General features: G+C 42.0%; 1 protein-coding gene across 3 annotated transcripts; it reads right to left on the bottom strand.

Annotated features, from left to right (window-relative positions):
• Window positions 1-26,570, bottom strand: LOC148041565 (FKBP-like peptidyl-prolyl cis-trans isomerase family protein). 3 transcript variants are annotated; one of them, XM_087680771.1, is made up of 4 exons: window positions 26,114-26,324; window positions 3,794-3,833; window positions 1,960-2,076; window positions 1-487 (listed from the first exon to the last, which is right to left on the bottom strand). In XM_087680771.1, the coding sequence occupies exons 1-4, from the start codon at window positions 26,173-26,175 to the stop codon at window positions 365-367; spliced, it is 342 nt and encodes a 113-aa protein (XP_087536897.1). In that variant the 5' UTR covers window positions 26,176-26,324; the 3' UTR covers window positions 1-364. The 3 variants fall into 3 exon arrangements, with proteins under 3 accessions (XP_087536897.1, XP_087536891.1, XP_087536887.1); XM_087680765.1 differs by having other exon boundaries at window positions 5-487; window positions 3,711-3,833; window positions 26,079-26,199; XM_087680761.1 differs by having other exon boundaries at window positions 15-487; window positions 3,711-3,833; window positions 26,114-26,570.
• Window positions 26,571-27,580: the final 1,010 nt, after the last annotated feature.

Genomic DNA, 27,580 nt, shown 5'->3' with positions numbered 1-27,580 from the left:
ACTTTTCAGGAGAATTGTTCATTGACTTAATGTCTAAAGATCATTTGTCACATTTCACACTGACTTAAATCTTTGCTTTACTATTTTCCCATTCTACTTTGTGATGCACAATAAAGTGGGCATATCCAGCTCCTATGGGAAGGAAGAAAATTAGTAAGCTGGGTGTGTCATGATGAAGTTAGTGATAAGACCAATAATCAACCCCAGAAGCAAGTATGGACCAATGGATTTTGTATAGAATACATTTTAATGCACACAGCAATCACAGTGGCAACATCAATATGCCTATAGTACAAACAGCCAACGGACAGAAAGATGAGCATAACAGATTCAGCTCTTCATAAAGCTGCTACTTGCCCATCAGTCAAGATGGTCTGATCCGCAGCAATTCGATATCAAAGATAAGGGTACCAAGAGTGGAACCTTCCCCATTTGCCAAACGAGTTGGATTGAAGATTGTTGTGAATAGGTGCTGCCTGTCAAACACCTGCAACAGACAATTCATACTTGTTGAAGATCAGTAAAATTTAGGGCTTGCTAAAGTTCAACACCAGCAGCATCCAGATCTTGACAAGGCGACTCAGAATCAGTTAGCGAGGGGTCAGAGGCTGCGCGAATTACTAAAGCAGTCTCAATCAGCTCCACATCTGGTACCATTGGGCACAAACCAAAAATATGCCATATTATGTAGTGCCATCAAGACAAGCACACAAGTTTCACACAGCATGAATTGGTTTTACTGTCCCTGCAGCACAATGTTTCTATAATCTGTAAATTCCCATCATTCATTCACTCTGCTGTTCAGTTTCATCCTTAGAGAAACAGAACACAACAGCCTGCTGCCAATTGTCACTCAGCTCACTTGTCACACACTCTGCCCATCCTCTCTTTTGAAAGATCATGACCTTAGCAGGACAGTTGGCCAGCCCCAGCAAGAGAGAGCACACCATCATTGTAATCTCTGAATGTATCCCCAGACCACATGTTATGTGTGCTTATAAGCTGGAGAAGGATACCATGTGTTCCCTCCACTTGATCATGTTTCGGTTTCTGGTGCCTGGTACTGATAAGGACGCGAATGCATTGCCAACTAATGAAAGCTGGAGCAGAGAGTACAAGAGAACAGAACACACACATTCCCTCTTGTATCCTTCTGTTCTATGGCTTTTGGAACGTGTCAAAATGAGATTTTCACAAGACTGTAAATCAAACAGCAAGTTTAATGGTTCCAAGCCAAATCTGGCAAACATGGATGTGTTTCAAGGGTCAAAATCCATATAACCATTTGCAACAAAACACCCTTCCAGACCATTCTCTTCAGAAGTCTTCTCATTTATTTAAAAATCAAGGCAAATCATGGTATTCCACATACCCATGTGCAATGAAACACCCTTCCAGATGATTCTCTTCAGGATTTTTCTCACTTATTTATATTACAGACAGTCATGCTAGAGCTTCTTAGAATGAAATCACACATTGAATTCAAATTCCATCACAATGTGCTTAAAGGCACGATCATATTCCCCCTCTCTAATTCAAAGCCTATTCCTTGTGGCAAACTTCCCCACTCTTCTTTTAGCACCTCAACTTGGATACTCACTACAAAAATTGTAAGGAGTGATGCCTAGAAGACATTTCACAGAGTGTGAGCCCCAGCCTGTGCTAAAATACAAGGGACGTACATTAAAAATTCTATAAGTTTTTTTTTTAATATTGCTCAAGCTCCTAAACTCCTGAAAGTGAACATAGCAAGACTCCACTTCAGTCTAAGGATTTTAAGCAGCTTCCTCTCACAGTAGAGAATCTAATGTTAGTCGACATTCACAAATGTGTTAATAACTCTTGAGCTAAAGCGACTTTCAAGTGCTCTGAAGTTTGCAAGATTTGCCAACCAGAGGTCTTACCTTGAAGCAACTTTACATCCATAAATTAGCAGGTTAAGATTTGGTAGAAACATACATTTGGAGGAACTGGTTCTTGCAAGGTGTTTTGGTAACCCTGTGATGGAGGAATAATAACACGGCGAACACCTCCTTCCTTCATGGTGCGCACTGCCGAGTTAAGCCCTTCAATCACCTGCACAGCATGCAAATCTGATTGGCATCTAGAAACTGACACAAACTTTACAACATAAGCCAGAACTGTTATTAAGTTCTGCATGTCAAGAAGAGGTAATCAATATTACAGAATCGCATTAAAGACCAAACACTCGCATGTTGAGGCTCTAATTTTCTTAAAACAACTAATATCTAGCTTCACGGTTCTGTCACTAGGTCACCATTAAGCCACCAATTAATCATAATTTTCTACCATTTTTCTGCCTCTAAAAACAGTACCAAAAAGAAGTAAAGATTAAAACAATATTCTAGAATTATGGTAGAATAACTGGCTCAGAAGTTTCTATAAAAAGGAATCATTGATCATTGCCACTCTTATCCCTTATCATCCCACTACATCACTAGAATTCTCCCTCCATCATTATATCATCATTTCCATCACCACAAGTCCATCGAGGCTTCAATCCCATCAAACACTGCCATAATCACTCCAGCGGCTGTGTTTTGCTGCTATGAGTGCTGCTCCATGGACCTGTGACTGCCATGCTTCTCTCCAACATGCCATCCAGCCTACAAACTTCTTGTACTACTGCATTTAGGGCTGCAGCAAAGGATTTGACACTGGCACATGCAATGGACAACTGTACAGGGTATGTGGTACGAGGACAAGGCAAAAGGAACATGGTGCAATGTGAAACTTTCATTGAGTTGAAAGTTTGCATCTTACAATAGTTTACATCGAAAGTTTCACCCACTAACTCACTCAATTAAGTTGTAATGCAAGCCCTAAGCTTAAGTTTGGTGTAGTGAGCAGCTCACTTATGATTAAGGACCCACCGTAAGAATCCTCAAAGAAAAGGCAATCATTGCATGATAATGCATCTATACATGATCACAAAGAAGAGGGACAGCAAGCTGCAAATGCATTGGATGCGTAGATATTAGTGACAATCTCTTCATATGCCTTTCAATGGACACATTCTGGGTATGCCAAATACACAGGTAGCTCCATTTCAATAATCCACCTTTAGGGAAGGTGCCGAATTACAAATTTCAGAGAATCAACTATTCCACAACCTTCAGCACATCAAAACTACTTTGGCAGTGGTTCAATATTTCATGCTACAGCTGGAAATGCTTCAAGCAGCCATGAAATGCTAGGGCAATATGCTGCTGGTTTTAATCCTGTTGTGCAAGGTTTGCAAAGGCATATGTTTAGGGGTACGCTACACAGAATGCATACTGGTATGTACTGTAACATTGGCATGTAGCCAGGGATGCAAGGGAATATGTTTAGAGGTATGTCACCCAAAATGCATAATGTTATGAATGGTAACATTGGCATACAGCCAAGGGATGTGAAGTAAAATATATGGAAACAAAGGAGGCCCTACAAGGCAGTTTGGTGTGCAAAGAACTAGGACTGGTCTTGGAAAACCTGCTATGGGTGTTGCAAATGTTGGTATGGTATCATTTGGGGAACCATTTTTGCAGCACGTGTGCAACCAACATCACCCAGTTAAAATCCTGCCTAAGGCTTTTATGGGAATGTTTGCTCGTATGATCAAGCTTTATAAGTGTGATCTAAGATTATTGCAACTAGGTAAGAGAAAGGTATATCGACATAGAAATTGAAAGGCAATCAAATCTTACAGTGCTAGATCCTAAAGTGAATATGAAAGGCTCGGGAGCGCCTGTGTTATCTTTGTGGTCATAAGTTGAGTCAAAGCGCCAACCTTGCTTAGCTGCAAGCCTCGCATAATAATGAATTGCCACCTGAAAGAAGAAAATATCAAAGAAATGTCATTAATCAACACATTAATGTCAAAATTCCTCATTAAAAACAAAAGACGAAGGACAATTTTATCATTTTGCATGCCTTATTATGTGGAAGATACTAATGAATGCAGATCAAAAAATCCTACAACTAGTAGTAGCCTTTCTCCTAACAAAGACTTCTGAATAGAAGTAATGAATTACTTCAATTCACTCAGAAAAGAGTTTGTGACTTGATTTGCACTTGCCACTTAGACCGCAACGAAACACACACCCATGTAAAGCCACAAAGGCTCATTAGTGTTAATGTGAATTCTTCCAACATGAGTTATATTTCTCTAACTTCAAGCAAGGTGGTTTCAAACCATTGTTATGATAGACTTTAGTATGAAACAAGTTTCTACTGAACAAAGAGGGTTGGAAAGTAAGGAATGCAATCGTTTATAAGGTTACAAATATGAATATAAAATATTTAATCAATATTTAACACATGAAACATTCAAATGTGTAATGCATCACATTCCCTGCATAATGCATTGTTCAGTATTGGAAAGTCAAATATCTAGAGACTACTTTTGAAGGAAACAACAAGCCAAATGTTTGAAATTATCTAAGCTTGATATAGGAAAGAAGAGCTTAGATGCATACTCTCAAGATTTTACAGATCTATTGTAAAAAACGAAGGCCATGAACAATCCTCAAGCGCTGCTCTACATGCAATACCTTTTTGGATTGCTACCAAACTACCAAAATGAGGTGCTCCACAATCCTCTTTATTCACTCGAGGATGTCTACACATATCTAAAAAATGTTGATAACACTTTGGCTACAAGTAGAGACAACCAGTCGACTAGGGGTTCCCATCAGGCTACCTAGTCTTTAAGTCAAGAAATCAGCACGCTAGTAAAAACTCATCAATCGTCCTCAAAGTTGCATAAGCAAAAAGGATGGTAAGCATAAGGTCACTGGCAACAAGGATCACTTGGAGGGCCATTGTTTCACCCGCCATCAAACAAATTACTTTCACAGTGATTGCAAGTACCCCCAAAACAAAAAAGCAAAAATCTACTTCCAAGACTTCAATAAATACTCTTGAAGCTCCAGGTATATCTTCTGAAATTTTATTCGAAGATTGTTTTGTTAATCCTAGTAATAGCAATGGTGGTGCCAGTAATAAAACTACTTTTGGTCTGCATGACCTGTGTATAAATGGCCAAGACGTTACAGTTTTATTTGATAATGGTTCTACTCATAATTTTATTTCTTCTCATTTGGTACAAAGACTGCAACTCCAAACAGTACTTGCTGACCGAATTTATCGTATCCAGTATATGAAGGGCTCTACAGTGGATCACTAGGATCACACGATATTGAACTTTGATCTTTCGATCCAACAGTACTATCAAATCATGGATTTTTTACTCATGAGCCTTGAACATGTCAATATCATTTTTGACATGCCATGGTTCTTTGAGAAAATTTACTCCTTGTATATTGATTATAACAATCATGTACTTTCTTTTGAGCTTAATGATCGTTTTCATGTGATCGAGCGAGTAGCTTTAGAGAATATCCCAAAAATCGCATTTTGAATACAATATAGACATTATCAATTTTTTATTCTACCTTTTGGATTGACCAATACTCCGTAACTTTCCAACAGATAACGAATGATTTATTTCATCTGTACCTTGAAAAATGGATAGTCATTTTTCTTGACAACATCCTTATTTATAGTAAGGCATTGAAGGAACATGCCAAACACCTATGTATCATCTTACATCTTTTAAGGTGAGAGCAATTATTCACCAAACTATCTAAGTGTGAATTCTTTCGCACGAAGCTCCTATAACTTTGTCATGTCATATCCATTGATCGCATTCACATTGATCTTAAAAATGTATGAGTAGTGATTTATTGGCCTATTCTAAGGATTATAAGGCAAGTTTTTTTCTAAAAAAATGTTTTACTAGGTTTTTTTCAAAATTCATTAAAAAATATACTCATATTGTTGAAGCCTTGACATGTTTGCTTAAGAATATCTGAAACAAGACGAAGCACGTTAGTCCACCAATTATTCGGATTAGTGGGCTCAATCAATGTTTTCAAACATTAAAACGACTTGTTACCACTGCACCGATATTGCAGATTATCAATTCGAATAAATCTTTTGAGGTTTACACGGATGCGAGCAACTATGTTGTAGGTACTGTCATTTATCAAGATGGCCGACCTATCACATTCAAGAGCCATAAGCTCGCCAATGCCTAAACACGTTATACTACTCAAGAGAAGGAATTATTGACGATCATCCATGCACTTAAGATATGGCATCATTACTTATACAACACCCGATTTATTATTTGAACGAACCACCATTCGTTGAAATACCTATGTGATCAGAAGAGATGGCAATAGCCTATCTCCTAACGCTAGATACTGAAAACGCAAGTTGATCAAGTGCTATGATGACAGAGCATATGGAGACCTCCAAACAGTAGGACGATGGCTGAAAACAAGCCGCCTAGGATTGGATAGTGATGGGCTGCAGTTGGTGATGACTGGACAGCGGATGCTAGGTGGCTGATGGCTGAAATCTGAACCATAGAGTGAGAAACCTAACAAAAGAATGAGGCTGAATGGTGGGTAGCTTGTCTATTTATAGATGTTGAGGGTGCCCCAAAAATTTAGGGTTTTGGGGGACCACTGCAACTCTCAAATTGCACACCAAATTTGTGTTTTTCATTAATTAAGAGTGTTTTGGGACTGTCTAAAGGAGCTAATCAGCTATAAAGCATGTTTTAGCTCAACAAGGAGAATCTAGCAAATGGGACTTCTATAGACTGAGCAGCCTTGTGGGATCGACTCAACTCTCGAGCCCAATCCTTTCTCTTTATGAGTTTGCAAGATTCTGTCCTTGTGCATATTCATAAGTTGAAAACCGCAGCATAAGTGTGGAAGAAGCTTGTGTCTTTATATCAGCACAAGACATTTGCCCACAAGATTTCCCTTGAGAAGAAGTTGCGGATGCTCAATCTTGATGATTCCTCCTCTATGAAGGAGCATATTACGAAGATGGAGGACATGAGAGGTGAGCTTGCCTCTCTTGGTCAAATGATATCCTCTAAAGACATGGCTATGATTCTTCTAACTCAGTTGCCATCTCCTCGGTCCGATGTCTTCTACACCACCCTTATCACATCAAGGACCCGCAAAACACTCTTATGAGAGAAACCTTCACCGCCTGTCTTAGAGCATGACGAGCAACTCAAAGAGGTTGAGGATAGTGGTTCTTGCTCCACCAAGGCATTTACTATAGGTACAAGTGGAGAGAAGAAGAAGAAGGAGCAAGCCAAGGACAAGAAGGATGAGAAGGAGAAAAAGAAGCCCAAGTGCCCAAGTGTCCACACTGTGGGATGGGCACTCATCCCAAAGAGGAGTTTGCAAAAGTACCCCCATTTGAAGCCAAACAAGAAGGATTTGAAGGATACAAAGGCCGCCCCAACAACGACAAAGTTTGTCTTTGTACATGTATTTGCCGAGGAGGATACAACTCTTGCTTCTTCTGCTCAGCTCGTTGACAGTGGAGCCTTTTCTCACATGACCTACAAACACGATTGGCTTCAGGATCTGAGAGCTAAAGGGGGCACACCATTGGTGACAACTCTACCATTCCCATTCAAGGAGTGGGGACTATTCCTTTATTGCTAGACAAGCAGTCTTCTTCAACCAAAGTTCTCTATGTACGAAATGTAGGTTTTAACCTATTGTCTATTCATGGTCTTACACGGCTTGGTACCCGCGTGGTATTTACACAGGATGCAGTGACAGTGGAGGACGCTTCTACAGGTGCAGTTCTTTGGACAGGATCCTACGAGAGTAGGCTTTACGCGCTCATAGCCTTAGCCGTAAGATTTTCCCATGAGCTTGGGCTGCTTTGGCATGCTCGCTATGGTCATCTCAATTTTGACGCTATACGATGGGCTTCTTGGCAGAAGATGGTGGAGAGACTTTTGGACTTTTCTCCTATTCACACTTTGTGCCCTAGCTATTTGAGGGGCAAGCAGCATAGGTAACCTCTTCCCCAAGTTGCCACTAGGCAAACTTCTACCCCGCTTGAGTTGGTTCACATTGACCATTGTGAACCTATGGACACAACCTACCTTGGAAATGCGAAGTATTTGATGCCGATTATCGATGACTTCAATCGTTATATGTGGCCTTATTTTTTGGAGTACAAGAGCGAGGAGTACGCCCGTTTCTGTGAGTGGAAGGCGTTTGTGGAGACACAAAATCACATCCAAAGTTTGTGGCATGCGTGTTGATCATGGTGGAGAGTTTATTTCTAACCTCTTCAATGTTGGAGCATCAGGGTCTTCCTCATTCCCTTTAGGGTGAGATAGTGGCTACTACAGTTCACATCCACAACCATCCCCCGACTTCTACACTACAAGACATGACTCCCTACAAGGATTTCTTTGGTCAAAAGCCCTCCGTGTCTCACTTCTGTATCTTTGGATGTGATGCATTTGTCCATGTGGACAAGAAGAAGAGGAAAATGAAGCTTGACTCGAAGTCCAAGAAGCCCATCTTCGTGGGCTATAGCACTACCATGAAGGCCTATCAACTCTACGATCCGAAGACATGAAAGCTTGAGGTGAGTACGGGTGTGATCTTCAACAAGGTTTCAACCTCTGAGGATCCTATTGATGGTGCTATTCCAAGTGATTCTTCATCATCAACTAACCCTCCCTCACCCTTGGTTCCTCTCCTTCCTTCCAAGTTGCCTCTTAGCACCCCTTCTTCGTCTTCGGCTCCTCTCCCTCCTCCTCCTCCACCCTCTACTCCACCTTCCCTACCACCTTTGATGGATACAACTACTTCTTCGTCACATACTTCCACCCCTTCAACCTCCACTCCAGAGTCTTCTAGGGCTAATGCACCGTCAGAGGGAGAGCCTTCTTCAACTGGGAAGGATTCACCTTCCCTTGGTGAGGGAAAGTCCCTTTCACAGACAGGTGCTTTGCAGGTACCCAAGGCTACTCAGTCTCTCTCGCAACAGAATAAGCCTATTCAAATTCCTCATTGGTACCGACAACTCATGCAAGATTCGGGTGTTTCTCACTTTCCTACTTCTACAAGTCCACAAAAATCAGCTCACTTATAGGCTTAGCGGAATAGTTCACTTTGTGTAAACTAGACTCTTCTATCACAAATTCTTCATGTCAGTGAGCCTACTACAATTGAAGAGGCTCTTGCACACGATATTTGGCATCAAGTTATACAAGAGGAGCTAGACTCTATTGAGGGTAATCAAACTTGAGAATTGGTTCCCTCGAAGAGGAAGGGGTAATAGATGTGAAGTAGGTCTATAAGACCAAATAACTTGCAGACGGCTCCTTGGACAAGCACAAAGCTACGCTTGTAGCCAAGGGTTTTACTCATAGGGAAAGTTTAGACTATTTTGAGACTTTTGCACCTACAGCTTGAATGTCTACTATTTAGCTTATTTTGGCTCTTGCAACCCACTACCATTGGCCTATTTATCAAATGGACATAAAGTCTGCCTTCTTGAATGGTGTCCTTGAGGAGAAGATTTATGTTTCCAAGCCTCCAGGTTTCCTTGTGCAAGGGAAGGAGGGCCATGTCTACAAATTGCGGAAGGCCCTCTATGGCATGGAGGCTCCTCGTGCTTGGTACCAAAGGATTGATCACTTCTTTCTATAGAGTGTCTTCCATTGATCAGCTCATGACCCCAACCTATACTCCAAGGTTGAGGGTGATAAGTGTGTTTTGCTCATCTTATACGTGGATGATCTTATCATTATAGGGAACTCTACTCAAGCAATTGATCATACTCGAGAATTTGCGACAACAATTTGACATGACAGATCTTAAGATCCTACATTTCTTCCTTGGAATGGAGATCTATCAGCTGGAACAAGGCATCTTTATTTCACAGCACAAGTACATTTCCAAGCTTCTCTTAGAGCTTAGTATGGCCAATTGTCAGCCTATTTCTTGCCCCATGGACCCTAAGTCCAAGCTTTTGGAAACCAAAGCTCCCTTACAAATGCCACCTGTTATAGGTATCTTGTTGGTTCCCTCATCTAGCTGATTCACACTCGGCCGAATGTTTCTTTTGTTGTGGCACTGTTGTCTTCTTTCGTGAAGAGTTCCACTTAAGAGCATTGGAGAGCGGCCTTGCGAGTTCTTCGTTATTTATAGGGGACTTGATCCTATAGAATCATGTATGGCGAGGGGGTTACTCTCTCTGGTTGGAGTTTTGGCTGGGCAAGTGACGTGGATTCCCACCAATCCAATACACGCTATGCCTTCTCCCTTGGATTGGGAGTTATCTCGTGGAGTAACAAGCAGCAACCTATTGTGGCCCTTTCTTCTACAGAGGCAAAGTATCATGCATTATGTTCTACAGCTATGAAGACAGTTTGGCTTCGCCACATGTTGGCAAAGTTTGGCTTTCCTTAGCTTGGACCTACTGTAACGTGTCCCCTAGTATTATCCAAGACACGTCTTAGCAGTCCATCGGAAAGGATGTCTAGAAAGCTCCGCCCGGCACTCCCGTGGAATGTTACAGGTTTTGCGATCTAGGTCTTTCCGCGTCTGCCACGTAGCGGAAGTATCCTGGCCGTTCCCACTTAGGATCGACCGAAATTAGGGTTTTCCTGATGGGTCATTAGCTAACAGCAACTAGCGTCAGACCCGAGCGAACTACTTTATGCAGAAACGCCAGGTCCGAAGCGGATTCACGCTGCACTTGGTTCAAAGAGAATGGGAAACGAGAGGGATGCAAGCTCAACCTCTCTGCCATAAGGCATAGTCCCATTCTGTTCCCCTAAAACAACGTAAATCGGGTAAGACGTAACTTTAGGTCATCGTTCTCGTTATTCGTTTTGATGATGATGATCATTCCGCTGTTCTTCGAGATTTTTGAGAAAAGTTCCCGGCTAACCGGGACCACCGACCCATGGCCCATCCTCCGCACTTTCCTCGGTTTGTTTTAGTTATGTAATTATCTAACACATTAATTTGACATATAACAATCAGCTTCTTTAATTAACCTTGTTAAGCACTTGTTCCTTCACGTAATCTTATCACGTGACATAGAAAAACAACATCAAGCAAGTTCTTTTAATATTTCATCATTTTATCTTTGAAATGCAACGAGTTCCGCCCGTAGGCTTGTCCATAATCTGCCCGAAGGCTATCCAGTAATCTCCAAGGATCACTATTCCAAGCTTCCGCCCCTCAACTAGTATGCGGGCCTCGAGATCCAATCCCGAGTCACGTTAGCCTCTTGTGCAGGACCCAGAAGGCGAGGGATTTACGGCCAGAGCCCCCCCTGGCACCCAAGTGTCCTCCTGCTCCAAGTAGAACTCAACGGAGAGACCTCTCGCGGCGGGTTCGGTCCACGTTTCCGGCGCGGTCAACAACCCCCTTGGTTAGGATCAGGCAGGCAGTCGAGGGTAACTGAAGCTGCCTCTCCCTTCAGGCCTTTAACCTGAAGTATAGGTACTTATTTAATTTGTAATTCATATTTCAAACAGAGCTCTAAAATCTCTAGCAAGCACAAACATTTCCGTTAATCAACCGAGTTGTTTGGCAAACTGCTAAGGAAGTGTTCTTTCCTTTTTGAGTGTATCAGCACTCGTTCCCAAGGTGTCTTGTAAATTGGCAAGATCTTTTACATTCCGATGTAGGGCATACCCAATTTGGTTAACCCTAAGTGCCTTAGATATGCTAGTTTCCAATTTACAACTCTCCTTATTTAGAAGGATATCCAAAAATACGTCTTTTTGCAAGATAACTTGCGTAGGGATCTGCCGTCCTTGATGAGGGATTTTACCCTTTCTCCTTGTGAATCAATCACAAGACTAAATGATTTCATACTTGTTGCGCAAGTCCTGCGATGGAATAATCTGTTTAGATTCTTTAAGCTGACGTATGTCAGGCCTAGGGTTTCTTCTTTTAAGAACCTTAGGGACAAACCCTAGTTCCTTATCTTTACAAATTGATTGTCCCTACAGTAAGGAAAGTAGTCAAGTGTTTAGAGTATGAATGTTTCTATGTTTAGATTGGTTCAGTTATCTTTTGGAAAGTAATATTAATCGTCTTGTCACGGTTTTGCTATCCTTGTGACAATTTACTTCCCAGTCAATACAGTTTAATTTAACTTCCGTTTTCCTTAAAGATGAGCTCATGCCAACTAACAACACTTGCCTTGCTAAGATGTGCAAATATTCAAGATAACTTCCTAGTAATTTGAGCATCGAAAGAAACCTTTCATGAATTTAACCATTTACAACGATTCGTTGCAAAAGGAATAAGACTAATGGTACAATATATAATTTCTACACCTTAGGATTTAACTAAAATATACTACTATAGTAAAAGGTTAATCTTGCTCGTAATTTATAATACTTCATGCAATTTGAAGAAACTAAGTTCTATACATTGTCATTCATAAGCTAACCTCCTTCGTTACAAATAACTCGAACAAATATATCCTATCCTTAACAATTTTTCTTTGCATGATTGATTTAAAACCGAATTAAAGCCAAGAAGAAAAACCTGGTTTTGGGGTGAGATATCCACATGGATACCGGGGGACGACCCTCCCGTAGCTACACCTTGGACTTTCTTCGGCGGCATCGTAGTTCGAATGTGAGATAGCCTTTTCCTCTTTCTTCTGGAATTCCACCATCTTCTCCTTCCTTCCCTTTCTTTTGTCTTTTTCCCACTCTTCCTCCTTCACTTCTTATTTTCACTCCCTCTACTTTCCCTCCCTATCTTTTATCTCACGGCTATTTTCCCCTTACGGGATACCATCCGAGGCCATGATGATGGTTTGGATTTTTAGATTCGGGGGGAAAATAATAATGGGGATACAGGGGATTAGGAAAAAAAGCTTAGGGAGTTGTGGGAAAATGAGAGTTATGAGGGGGGTTGAAGAAGGGTTACGAGGGTTATAAGGGGGTGAAAAAGGTCTTAGGGGAATTAAAACTGAGGGTAGGTTCCCAAAGTCTAAGGGAGGGACTTAAGGGAAAAAGGGAATTTAAAAATCCTAGGGGGGGGTTTAAAACCGGGGGGGGGGGGGGGGGGAACAAAGGGGATTTAGGGAGGATTAAACCCAAGGGGGGAAACAAAGGGAGCTTAGGGGGGATTAAACCCGGGGGGAAACAAAGGGGGTTTATAACGGAAACCGGGGTTAAAGGACTTTCAAGGAAATATCAATGAGAAAGGGGGCTTAAAGATCCCCCCTTAGAAGCTTCCAAGAAGCTTCTTGGAAGCTTCTGAATGTACGTGGCGTGTGGAGGACGACGAATCTCTAACGGCTCTTCGTGGACTGGATAGCGATGGCAGCGGCGGCCGCCTCAGGATGTAGGCGGCAAGAGCCTTCCGTCCTCCTCCCTCAGCTCGGTGTTATGGCGGCACTCTCCTCTTCGCAATCACGGCAGTGTTGTCCTCTTCATCCTTCGGCCTCTATTTCTCACGGCTCCAGCCTCCCTCCATCTCCAGCGCCCCCCCCCCCCCCTCCTCGTTTAAATAGTGGAGGGGAGGGGGATCTTCCCTCCCTGCGTGTCATCACGCATGTTCCCCCTCCCTCCATAAGGCTCCACTAAGGAGCTTAATAGCTCCTTCTATTCCCCTCCCCCTCCAGCTCGTCAGTCGGCTGGAGGGATAAGGGGGGAATTTTTAAAAAAAATTTCATTTCTCCCATTTTTTCAGATTCATTTGAGACAAGATCACGCGTTTAGTAAAACGGAATGTTACATTCTCTCCCCCTTAGAGGAATCGAGATGTCCTCATCTCGAAATAAACTGGGGATATTGTTGGTTGAGTGTGTCTTCATCTATCCAAGTGGCATCCTCTTCGGGATAATCTTTCCACTGGACGAGGCATTCTCTCAAGGTTCTGGATCTTAATTGTCTCTCCCTAACATCTAAGATCCTATCTGGCCTTAGTTCAAGGACTCCTTGACTAGGCATTACAATTTGTTGGTCATCAAGTACATGATTAGGGTTGGGTACATATTTCTTCAATAGGCTGATATGGAATACATTGTGAACCTTTAGGTTCTTAGGGAGTTGCAATCTATAAGCATTGGGTCCTAGGCATTTGAGGATTTTAAATGGCCCACAATATCTTGGACTTAGCTTCTTGCATTCTCCTAGGGATAGAGAACTCTTTTTAGGGCGTACATGGATGAAAACCATGTCTCCTTCTTCGAAGACTCTATCTTGACGTTTCAAATCTGCGTATGCCTTTTGCCTATCCTTGGCCGCTTGTATGTCTTGTCTTATTGACCTTATTTGATCATCCATGTCCTCCAATATTTGTCTTGAAGCTTCAACTCTTAGGGTTGGATCAGAAAAGTTTAGGGGACTTCGACAATCATGACCATACAATGCCTGGAAAGGGGTCATTTGAATGCTCTGCTGGTAAGAAGCATTGTAGGCAAATTCAACTAATGGCAAGCATTGAATCCACCTCTTCAGCTCTCGACAGCAGTATGCCCTAAGCATATCCACAATGATTTGATTTACTCGCTCTGTTTGGCCATCCGTTTGGGGATGGTAGGCGGTGCTAAAACAGAGTTGAGTCCCAATAGCTTCAAAGATAGCTCTCCAGAAGTGTGATGTGAAGAGAGAATCTCGATCACTAATGATTCTTCTAGGTAACCCATGTAGCTTGAATATCTCCTTGATAAACAATCTCGCAATGTCGGAGGCTTTATAATTTGTCTTTACTGGAATCAGGTGTGCAACCTTGGTAAGCATGTCAACCACAACCATAATGGAATTGTATCCTCCTTGGACTTGGGGTAAGCCCACAACAAAATCCACTGATGAATTCCCATTTCATTTGGGGAATGTCAAGCGGTTGCAGTTTCCCTGGCATCATGACATGTTCGGCTTTGATACGTTGGCAAGACAAACACTCAGTGATATACTTGAGAACGTCACCTTTAAGCCTCTCCCAATGGTAGCTCTTCTTAACTGCATTAAGAGTTTTAGCATAGCCAGGATGTCCTGCGAAAGGAGAATCATGTGCTTCCCATAATATCTCCTGCTTAAGTGACTGGCTTGCTGGTATACACAGCCTTATTCTGTAGTAGACAAGTCCATTATCAATGGAAAATTCCTGATACTTAGCTTGCAACTTCTGATTCTGCTCCTTGGTAGATATCTCCTTTATCATTGTTTGGTAGGCGAAATCATGGCATGTTTCCTCTCTAGCTAGTTCAAGTATAGGGTTGTTTGGCATAGATACCTTTGTAGCCAGAGATCTGACCGTTGATGGATTCTGCAAGATTAGGGAATTTAGGAATGCCTTGCGACTGAGTGCATCGGCAACTACATTCTCTTTCCCTGGTCGGTACTAGATTTCAAAATCATATTCCTCCAATACTTCAATCCACCGATGTTGCCTCATGTTGAGCTCGTTCTGGGTAAAAATCCATTTGAGACTCTTATGATCGGTTACTAGAGTAAACTTGTTACCCAACAGGTAGTGTCTCCAAAGCTTTAGAGCATGGATGACAGCTAGTAATTCCAGGTCATGCATGGCATAATTCTTTTCATGACTCTTCAATTTCCTTGAAGAGTATGCTACTGGATGACCTTCCTGCATAAGTACACATCCCAAGGCAAGAATGCTAGCATCAGTTACTACCTCGAACTCCTTATTGAGGTCAGGAAGTTTTAGAATAGGTGCTGATACCAAACTTTGCTTCAATTTGTTGAAGCTATTTTGTTCGGAAGTTGACCATGTAATGGAAGTCTGCTTCTTTAGTAAATCTGTAAGAGGTGCTGCAATCAAAGCATAGTTTGTGATGAAGACCCTATATCATCCTGTCAATCCAAAAAAGCTACGTATTTCTTTGACGGATACTGGTATTGCCCATTCAAGCACATCTCTGACCTTGGCTGGGTCTACTGATATTCCTTCTGATGATACTATGAATCCCAGATATTCAATCTGACGCTTGAAGAATGCACACTTCTTCATTTTTGCATACAGCTTATGAAACCTCATTATCTCAAGGACAATCCGAAGTTGAGGTTCATGATCTTCTTCCTGTTTAGTATAGACTAAAGTGTCATCGAAGAAGACAAGCACGAAATCATCAAGATATGGTCTAAAAATATCTTGCATTAATCTGTTGAAGGTGGCAGGTGCGTTTGTAAGCCCAAATGACATAACCAGGAACTCAAAGTGTCCATATCTTGTATTAAAGGCCGTCTTTGGAATATCTTCTTCCTTGATCCTTATCTGATAGTAACCTGACCTGAGATCAATCTTGGAGAAGATCTTTGCACCTTGAAGACGATCAAGAAGCTCATCTATTCTAGGAATAGGATACTTGTTCTTGACTGTTGATTGATTCAACCCTCGGTAATCAATACATAGTCGAAGTGTCCCATCTTTCTTTTTCTGGAATAGTACTGGAGCTCCCCACGGTGAGTTGCTAGGTCGGATGTAACCCTGATCTAACAGTTGCTTGAGTTGTTCCTTCAACTCAATTGCTTCTGGTATGGACATTCTATAAGGTCTCTTTGCAATTGGTGCAGCTCCAGGCACTAGCCTAATCTCATGATCTACTTCTCTTGGAGGCGGAAGTTCAATCAATTCCTCAGGGAATTAGTCAGCGTATTCTTTTAGCCAAGAAGGTCCTTCATGAGACTCTTGCTTTTGATCTAACTTATTGAGTTTGATCAGGTAAACAGGTAGTCCTTTTCTGACTCCTTTAATGATCCGAGATACTTTGGCTAATTGGATTCTTGGCACTCCTGTCTCACCTTGAGTTGTGACAAATTCCCTTTCAGAGTTTCGAAAGGAAACTTGACCCTTTCCACAGTGGATGTGGGCGTCATTAGGCTTAAGCCAATCCATCCCGAGTAAACACTCATGGATACCTAAATTCATGACTCTGAATTTAATTGAGGTTTTCTTTCCTCCCAGAAAGAATTCCACCTTACCAGTTTGCCTGGTACAAGTTACCTCACGACCGTTTGCTAATTCCACAAGCAGGGTAGGTGCTTCTACTGTGGCTATTCCTAATCTTTTTGCACATACTGGTGAGATAAAGGAATGTGTACTGCCACAATCAATCAAAGTTTTGAAACTTTTACCTTGATAGTCCGACGGTGTCTGAATCACCGAGAACTGGCGATTCGGCCCTTTCTTGTGTAAAGCGGCATGAACTGTCGCTCTTTCGAATTCTGCTTCCATAGTCGGATCTTCCTCATCTTCTTCTTCGCATCTTTGCCTATTGGCAATGCAGGCAATTCTTCCTTTTCCACGGGTGGCGGCTCCTTGACCGCGGCCTGCTCCTTGGAAAGATGTTTGGCGATGTCCTCCGCTGAGCTTGGGACATTGCCTCTTGAAGTGACCGGGTTCGTTGCAGTGGAAACAACGGAGGTTTCGGCCGTTACTTTGAGTAGAAACAAAGTTGTTGACGTTATTTGTCCTTGCTTTCTTCCTTTGTCCCTGATTGTGACCTTGAACTCTCTTCATTTGAGGTCTGAATGCTCCACTGTTCGGGTCATTATAGGACCAAGTTTTGTTACCCCTTGGTCTAGCTTGCAACTCCTAAATTATAGGCGCCGCTCGAATGAGTGCATCCTGAAGATCTGATGGACGCATAGATTCGAGACGGGTATTTAAGGGTGGATTTAAGCCCGCACAAAATTTGGACACCTGCTGTGTCATATCCATCTGTGGCGCATACTTTAAGAGTGAGACGAATTTAGAGTAGTATGCGTCAAGGGTGAGTCCTAGCTGTTTTAGCTCGTAGAACTCATTCATTTTCTGCGTACGATATGCAGGTGGCAAATATCTCTCCTGCACGGCTTTCTTCAACTTCTCCCAGGTAACGGACCCCTCTGAAGTCCCTTGATCCCTGCACCATTGCTTCCACCAAAGTCTGGCTTCGCCGGTGAGTTTTAACTTAGCGAGCATGGCCCGATTGGTAGGTGCAGTACCAGCTGCTTCAAAGTAATCCTCCATGGATTCAATCCAAATCTCAGCATCAGACTGGACAGATCTGCCTCTCCCGTCAAACTCAGGTGGGTTTATCTGCTTGAGGAGGAACTTCTTCTCCTGGGTCACAGCAGTACTTGATGTAGGGGGCGAATTTGGAACCTGTACCTGGGGTTGTGCCTGGATAAAAGTTTTCTTAACGTTATTATATGATAATTGACGTTAGCTTATCTTTAGTTCAACTATCTCGTAAACAATGTAGCTACTTAACTTTTTTTTTTAACATCTCTTATGCACAGCCAGATATTGATAAAAGAAGTCTTTATTTGTATTTACATGGGCGTAGCCTTATACAACGTCTCATGTGATGATAATCCAATCATTACATTCAGTTTGGGGAGAACAACGTTGTATTGTATTTGTCTACAGGAACTGTGTAATAGTAGGGTTTTGGATCATGGATCTTTAGGAATCGATAATTCATTGAAAGTTCAGAATACCCTTTCCGTTGGAATCCATACTTCTCATGGCGGCCCAACACTTTAATCCTGTCGGCTGGGATTACACGGGTTACTTCCTCATATACATATGAGTTCATTTCAACCCTCCGACCTTGAATATGTAAAGTCGAATTTACGTGAGCTTCCACAAAAATGGTTTTCAAGTCTTCCAACCACTTGATCCTCTTTAGGTTGGTCTGAAGATAAGCAAACCGGTGGGCGGCTATATAGTAGATTCCTGAAGACCCCGTCCATCTTCGTTCTATGTATAAAGGTGATGGATTATAAATCTGCTCCAAGATGTTCATCATCCCAATTCTGTCTATAAAGCGGAGAATGCATTGCAATCATAAACATGACCCGAAACACCAAAAACTTGTTCCACGCTTCATAGTTCTGCAAGACAGCATTGAAGATGAGGAAATGTTTGGACAGCAATAATTTCTTTACAAGACACGTCTTAGCAGTCCATCGGAAAGGATGTCTAGAAAGCTCCGCCCGGCACTCCCGTGGAATGTTACGGGTTTTGCGATCTAGGTCTTTCCGCGTCTGCCACGTAGCGGAAGTATCCTGGCCGTTCCCACTTAGGATCGACCGAAATTAGGGTTTTCCTGATGGGTCATTAGCTAACAGCAACTAGCGACAGACCCGAGCGAACTATTTTACACAGAAACGCCAGGTCCGAAGCGGATTCACGCTGCACTTGGTTCAAAGAGAATGGGAAACGAGAGGGATGCAAGCTCAACCTCTCTGCCATAAGGCATAGTCCCATTCCGTTCCCCTAAAACAACGTAAATCGGGTAAGACGTAACTTTAGGTCATTGTTCTCGTTATTCGTTTTGATGATGATGATCATTCCGCTGTTCTTCGAGATTTTTGAGAAAAGTTCTCGGCTAACCGGGACCACCGACCCATGGCCCATCCTCCGCACTTTCCTCGGTTTGTTTTAGTTATGTAATTATCTAACACATTAATTTGACATATAACAATCAGCTTCTTTAATTAACCTTGTTAAACACTGGTTCCTTCACGTAATCTTATCACGTGACATAGAAAAACAACATCAAGCAAGTTCTTTTGATATTTCATCATTTTATCTTTGAAATACAACGAGTTCCGCCCGTAGGCTTGTCCATAATCTGCCCGAAGGCTATCCAGTAATCTCCAGGGATCACTATTCCAAGCTTCCGCCCGTCAACTAGTATGCGAACCTCGAGATCCAATCCCGAGTCACGTTAACCTCTTGTGCAGGACCCAGAAGGCGAGGGATTTACGGCCAGAGCCCCCCCTGGCACCCAAGCGTCCTCCTGCTCCAAGTAGAACTCAACGGAGAGACCTCTCGCGGCGGGTTCGGTCCACGTTCCCGGCGCGGTCAACAACCCCCTTGGTTAGGGTCAGGCAGGCAGTCGAGGGTAACTAAAGCTGCCTCTCCCTTCAGGCCTTTAACCTGAAGTATAGGTACTTATTTAATTTGTAATTCATATTTCAAACAGAGCTCTAAAATCTCTAGCAAGCACAAACATTTCCGTTAATCAACCGAGTTGTTTGGCAAACTGCTAAGGAAGTGTTCTTTCCTTTTTGAGTGTATCAGCACTCGTTCCCAAGGTGTCTTGTAAATTAGCAAGATCTTTTACATTCCGGTGTAGGGCATACCCAATTTGGTTAACCCTAAGTGCCTTAGATATGCTAGTTTCCAATTTACAACTCTCCTTATTTAGAAGGATATCCAAATATACGTCTTTTTACAAGATAACTTGCGTAGGGATCTGCCGTCCTTGATGAGGGATTTTACCCTTTCTCCTTGTGAATCAATCACAAGACTAAATGATTTCATACTTGTTGCGCAAGTCCTGCGATGGAATAATCTGTTTAGATTCTTTAAGCTGACGTATGTCAGGCCTAGGGTTTCTTCTTTTAAGAACCTTAGGGACAAACCCTAGTTCCTTATCTTTACAAATTGATTGTCCCTACAGTAAGGAAAGTAATCACGTGTTTAGGGTTTGAATGGTTCTATGTTTAGATTGATTCAGTTATCTTTTGGAAGGTAATATTAATCGTCTTGTTACGGTTTTGCTATCCTTGTGACAATTTACTTCCCAGTCAATACAGTTTAATTTAACTTCCGTTTTCCTTAAAGATGTGCCAACTAACAACACTTGCCTTGCTAAGATGTGCAAATATTCAAGATAACTTCCTAGTAATTTGAGCATCGAAAGAAACCTTTCATGAATTCAACCATTTACAACAATTCGTTGCGAAAGGAATAAGACTAATGGTGCAAGATATAATTTCTACACCTTAGGATTTAACTAAAATATACTACTATAGTAAAAGGTTAATCTTGCTCGTAATTTATAATGCTTGATGCGATTTGAAGAAACTAAGTTCTATACATTGTCATTCATAAGCTAAACTCCTTCGTTACAAATAACTCGAACAAATATATCCTATCCTTAACAATTTTTCTTTGCATGATTAATTTAAAACCGAATTAAAGCCAAGAAGAAAAACCTGGTTTTGGGGTGAGATATCCACATGGATACCGGGGGATGATCCTCCCGCAGCTACACCTTGGACTTTCTTCGGCGGCATCGTAGTTCGAATGTGAGATAGCCTTTTCCTCTTTCTTCTGGAATTCCACCGTTTTCTCCTTCCCCTTTCTTTTGTCTTTTTCCCACTCTTCCTCCTTCACTTCTTCTTTTCACTCCCTCTACTTTCCCTCCCTATCTTTTATCTCACGGCTATTTTCCCCTTACGGGATACCATCCGAGGCCATGATGATGGTTTGGATTTTTAGGTTCGGGGGGAAAATAATAATGGGGATACGGGGGATTAGGGAAAAAAGCTTAGGGAGTTGTGGGAAAATGAGAGTTATGAGGGGGGTTGAAGAAGGGTTACGAGGGTTATAAGGGGGTGAAAAAGGTCTTAGGGGAATTAAAACCGGGGGTAGGTTCCCAGAGTCTAAGGCAGGGGCTTAAGGGGAAAAGGGAATTTAAAAATCCTAGGGGGGGTTTAAAACCGCGGGGGGGGGGAGAAGGGGGGGGGGAGGAACAAAGGGGATTTAGGGAGGATTAAACCCGAGGGGGGAAACAAAGGGGGCTTAGGGGGGATTAAACCCGGGGGGAAACAAAGGGGGTTTATAACGGAAACCAGGGTTAAAGGACTTTCAAGGGAATATCAATGAGAAAGGGGGCTTAGAGATCCCCCTTAGAAGCTTCCAAGAAGCTTCTTGGAAGCTTCTGAATGTACGTGGCATGTGGAGGACGACGAATCCCTGACGGCTCTTCGTGGACTGGATGGCGATGGCAACGGCGACCGCCTCAGGATGTAGGCGGCAAGAGCCTTCCGTCCTCCTCCCTCAGCTCGGTGTTATGGCGGCACTCTCCTCTTCGCAATCACGGCAGTGTTGTCCTCTTCATCCTTCGGCCTCTATTTCTCACGGCTCTAGCCTCCCTCCATCTCCAACGCCCCCCCCCCCCCCCCGTTTAAATAGTGGAGGGGAGGGGGATCTTCCCTCCCTGCGTGTCATCACGCATGTTCCCCCTCCTTCCATAAGGCTCCACCAAGGAGCTTAATAGCTCCTTCTATTCCCCTCCCCCTCCAACTTGTCAGTCGGCTGGAGGGATAAGGGGGGAATTTTTTAAAAAAAATCATTTCTCCCATTTTTTCAGATTCATTTGAGACAGGATCACGCGTTTAGTAAAACGGAAAGTTACACCTACCGAGCCACATGTGGACAACCAGAGTGATCTAGCTCTGGCAAAGAACCTCGTGTTTCATGCTCTCACGAAGCATATCGAGGTTAGATTGTTGGGTCTTCAGATACTCCCAAGATCTGAGAGGGAGTGTTAGTGTGCCTATGTTAGTTATGTCAGTTTGTCATCTCTTAGTTGTGAGCCCCTATTAGAGTTAGACAGAGGCATAGGATCTCTAGCAGTTTTAATACATTTTTTTAATTTGAAGGCTTCTTGTGTGCATTCCTAGGCCAATTGCTGATTTCCACAATCTACATACACAAGTCAGACATTCTCATTATCATATGGGATATTTCCAAGGTCGCCCCTATGTTTTCTGGCATTTTTCTTTAGTGACCAACATTAAATGTTGGTCAACCAGCTTTTTTAGCACCTACTAGTGCAGGTTGGCCAGATTTAGGCATTTATGGCTATTATAGCCAATCCCTCCACTGGGCAGACACACACACTCTTCAACATTCAATATTCCCTTTCCAAGTACACACTTCGACACTACTCTCCGTGCTTGGTGTTGCCATCGTCATCAACCTGATCTAGTGCCCTCACTGACACTTTGGGTTGCATGCAAGGACTAATTAATCCATCATCATTGTACTAGTATTCTTCTTCAGTCAGTGCAGTATTCTTCATTCATCTTTTACTTCCTCTCTTTCTCTCTCTCTACTTCTCTTTGTATTCGTGTTTCTCTTTCGTTGCACACTCTCACAACAACTAATATGGTTTCCGATGCTCTTAGTCATATTCCTAAAGTCAATTCCTTGTCCTCTGAAATTTCAGCTGATTTCTATCTTTCTCTCAAAGCGCATTTCCAAAACAATCTTCACTTTGGTAAAATCTAGCAACTAGGTCAAGAGGAATCTAATAGTCTAGAAAGTTTAGGTGGTTGGGATGCCCAAAGGCTAGCTACTAAGAGAAAGATGGTGGAAAAGAATTTCATTCGTAATGGATTACTTTTTAAACAAGGTAAAGTGTGTGTGCTCGATGATCTAGATATCTACCAAAAAAAAAAAAACATGTACGAGTGTCACAATGCATCAAGCACTGGACACCCTAGCATACAAGGGACTTTGGCCTTGGTCACTCGTTATTTTTATTGGCCACATATTAAGACTATCGTTGAGTCTTAAGTGCATAAGTGCCCACAGTGTTAGCTTAACAAAGCTAAATGCCACAGACAAGCGAGGATGTTGCATCTTTTACAAATGCCTAATAGGAAATGGACTAGCATTTCAATGGATTATGTGGTAGGGTTACCTTGTACAAATCGAGCTCATGACATAATCTGGGTTGTGATCAACCGGTTGACAAAAATGGCTCGATTCATTCCTACAAAGATGGCCGCAAAAAGCCCTAAATTCGATTATCCATGTTGTCCTAGAACATCCTAATTCCTGAAACTGATGGACAAACCTGACAAACATATCAAACTATGGAGACTATGCTTCAAGTATATATCTCCTATAGACAATTTAATTGGGAGTGTTATCTTTGTTAGATTGAGTTTACTTATAACACTGCTAAGCATTCGGCTAGGTTATAGCCCACTTATGCTTATGTACCATCATGAGCCGAAACCACCAATTGCCACAAAGCTCAAGGTGGTGAAAATGTAGTTCGCAGTCGACTTTCAACACAATATGCAAGAGATGTTGATAATTGCTAGGAAAAGTATTAAAACGGCCCCCCAAATTCATGTCATGTTTTATAGTAACTGACATCATACTCCTAGAGAGCTTCAAGAAGACATGTGGGTTTACCTTAAAGTCCCAAAGGACTCCATTTCAATGACTATCAACAAGTGCTATAAATTGTCCTCCACGTATTGCGATCCTTTCCAAATTACCAAGAAGGTAAGTAGCATACTCTATGAGTTTGGCTTATCTTTGGAAATCCAAGTTCGCCTTGTGTTCCACATGAGTTGTTTAAAAGAACGATTGGAACAAGGTAAGCAAATTGTCCCGATGGAGGAAATCTTGCAGCTTGAGAATATTGCTTGTTATGTTCCACTCAAATCTGAATTAATTATTAATCTTAGGACTAAATGATCTCATAGGACCATTTATCTCGAGTATTTGATCAATGGAAAAACCACCCAAAGGCTGAGGCTACTTGGGCATACGTTCATTGAAGAGTCGTTTTCTTCACTTCATTCCTAATGATATTGCTAAGGATGGCAATCATTCATAAGGAGGGGAAGTGTTGTGTCCTTGGACATCAAGATAGTCACTAGTGGCATTGGTCATAGTGATCATGAAGTGACTTAGTGAGAATGCACTAGGAGCACTTCGAGGTTAGGGTAGCCAAGTCCTATTTATATGACTCAAGGCCCTATGGTGCACATTCATTGTGTGATCACTTCTCTTTGACTCTTGGCCCATTGGTCGACACATCTATACAATAGGATGGTGTGGGCTGGTGGTATGGGACGCCAACCCTTGGGATATGGTCGCAACTAGAGTGTTGCTAGCTTCTAGGCTTGAGGCTAAGCCCGTTTGGCTCTACAACAAGGAGGTGATTCTGATGTCCAGTCCCTTTTGTCATGAGTTTGGCTTGCATCATGTCTCATGTGCAAGTTGGATCCTAGGGGAACATTTCACCAAGGTTGAGATCAAGTCAGCTATCATTTTAGATTTTTCCAAGCTGATCCAAGCATGGACCTAATAGTGATACCAAAGCCATAGCTTCGTGAAAAGAAGCCCAAAAAGAATAAAGTAGGTTGAAGGAGAACATCCATCATCAATGTTCTGAGCTCCCTGACATCTCCATCTTCTTTCCAAGGTCAGCTGATATGGGACATGTTTAAATGGAGCTAGGATTTGAGATGAGAGTAAAAAATCAAAACCTTGCTACAGCCTTTTGAATAAATGTCAGGTTGAATATGGATGCTTGTCCAAAATATTGGAAACTAGGGAGTAGGTCAAAGGGAATGATGTACTATTATCACAGATAGGCAAACGAGGAACAGCAGAATGTTCTTTCTAAATTTTGCCCGGATGGCTGAGCACCTAAAGCATCTGGCAGCTATCTAGCCTTTGAAAAGGTGCAGAGGAGTACTTAGAAAGCTATGAAAAAGCACAATGCAGTCTGCACAGTACATTTGATTTCTTCAGACATTCACCTCTGCAATCCCTTAGTAACTTCTCAGCTGGATGACATTGATTGTCAGCAATTGGCAACCTACTTATTCTTTCTGATTATCCTACATTAAAGATGACCGGCACTGCACTTTAATCTAATGAGAAGTGGTTTCACTAAAAGCAAAAGTGTGTGAACAGGGATCTCATTAAGAAGGTTGGAAAACATTACGTCATGCTTGTGCTATGTTCTTTTACTTCATCATTTCACTCTACATTTTAACAGTCTAAGCAACCAGTGTATAGGTCAGGGATCAGTCTTAACATTAAGATTGCTGTCATCCACTAGCAGGTACTGTTGCTAAAGAAATGAAAATATGAATTCTTTATTGACATCTCTAGATCAGAAGTGTTCAGCATAAATGCTGCTGTGTTGATCTCACCCCCCCCCCCCAAAAAAAAGAAACTTTTCTAAAGTTTCGTATCTACATACTTATAGGTCATGAACATGCGCAGCTATCGAACAACACTCCTAGCACAAAATACGGTGAACTCCTCATTGAAAAATCTCATCTAACACACATGACAGTCCTTGGAGCAGCACCAGTCATGCTTATTTTTAACTTTTCAATCAACAGAAACGAGATACATAGGGAGAACATCCCCTAAACTCGTTTCAGCAGCCTAAATGAAAGGAGAAAACCTGATAATAAAACTCTGACGAGTTCCACAAAAATGAGAACAATATACCATTATAATTGTTGCGCATTGACAGATTTTCCCCAATGTGCGCAGGCTATCAATGCAGTAGACAACTTATTTAAACTCTTACTATGCAACTGGGTAAGATATACAGACTCAATCTTATATGCACTCTCACAGAAGATCGCTCTTCGATAGAGCTCTTACTGTTTTACTCAATAGCATCTCTGATATCTTTCTACCTTGTCTCCTGGCAGAGGAGTCCTTCCGGAGCCTTCTCTAATGTCAAGGGCTTTGACGCCATGGGAGCCTTCCAATTCAAAGAAACGGGGCCTTTCTGCTTGTACGGCGTCAGCGCTACCTCGCATCACCATCGTGGCAGCATGAGAGGCAACGAGGGCACCAGCAGCAACAAGAAGCTCCCTCTTGAGACACAGAGACACAGGCCTTGGAGCGGAACACGAATCCTGTGATGGCGCTTGGAGCAGGCTGCCCTGGGCAGAGAGGGAGCCTTTCTGTTTGAAAGTCGTCGATGGAGTGGCCGAGACAGCCCACACAGAGACCATGGCTATGGCGACCGAGCACCTCGGGCCTCGATCAAATGGAGCTCTGCATCGCTCAAAGATTATTACAAGGTACTAACCGGACACCATCATCCTATAACGAGTCCAAGGCTTTGTACATGAGATAATCTTATGGTTTCTTGGAGCCTAGAAGAGTCTACTTCAAATTTTGAAATGTTGTGAAGTAAAATGAAAGTACAATTGATTGAAATCTCAATTGCACTCGCCTATGCATAACATTTCATGATGCAATCCTTATTTCATACACACAAAATCATGTAATTATTTTGTGTAACAAAATGTTCTATGTAACGATGTAATGCCAGTTTGCAGATGGACACAAGGACATCAGTGGTGTAATGGAGGTATAGGATAGAGAGCAATTCTTATAGGCTACTCTTGGAGGTGCAAGTGGCAAAGGGTGTAGAGTCAACCGAGGCACATGGTTTAAGAAACATTATTGACTTCATGCTAGCCTGCGAAAAGCAAGAGTATGATGGCACACACTATCACTCGCAAGCTTGCTCATGGGTGCTCTATCTCATAAGTCAATAAATCAATCTCTTCTTACACAATTTTCTTTTAATTGTGTGACCTCATCTCTATCTCATTCATTTTTCCCCTTTGTTTGATGTGCCATAGGTGATATCTATAAATCATAACATTCATGTACGTGTGTATAATATGTGGTGTGTATGGATATTAATGTGGATATGTGTTCATATATTTGCACATGCGTTCACATATTGTATGTGGAGTGTGCAGATACTTCTTACACATGTTTGCGCTTGTGAATGCATCTTCATATGTGGTCGTTTGTGATTTGGCTCTAGTATTTGGGCACAATGGAAAAAGTAGGTAGGAAGTGATTTTAGAACAATAATTGTGCAATGGCATTATGAGGGCAATATAAATATAAGGATTGAGAGCCTAATCAAAGTATGGTAAAGAGCTTAATTTGCTTGTATTGTTTATTGAGCTTGGATGCAAGTGCAAGCCTTTACATATGAAATGAGCAACCTCTTCAACTAAAACTTATTGAGATTGTGAATGCCGTAGTTAACTAAAGTTTTAGTTAGGTAGAGTGTATTCTACACAAATGTTTCTCACAATAGAGGTTAGTGGTCTTTCGAGTTGTTTATAAAC

This window comes from Lygodium microphyllum, chromosome 1 (assembly GCF_053477565.2).
Source record: "Lygodium microphyllum isolate KBCC chromosome 1, Lygodium_microphyllum_v1.1.10, whole genome shotgun sequence".
Classification (NCBI taxonomy): Eukaryota; Viridiplantae; Streptophyta; class Polypodiopsida; order Schizaeales; family Lygodiaceae; genus Lygodium; species Lygodium microphyllum.
The sequence above is the reverse complement of the archived record's forward strand: the minus strand, read 5'-3'. Positions and strand labels throughout refer to the sequence as shown.

Excerpts from the sequence above, each read along its gene's own strand:
- LOC148041565 (XM_087680761.1), bottom strand. The coding sequence starts at position 26,437 with ATGGTCTCTGTGTGGGCTGTCTCGGCCACTCCATCGACGACTTTCAAA. Across the intron at positions 3,834-26,113 it reads CTCCTCTGCCAGGAGACAAG|GTGGCAATTCATTATTATGC; the intron begins GTAGAAAGATAT and ends TTCTTCTTTCAG. Across the intron at positions 2,077-3,710 it reads TCACTTTAGGATCTAGCACT|GTGATTGAAGGGCTTAACTC; the intron begins GTAAGATTTGAT and ends CATGCTGTGCAG.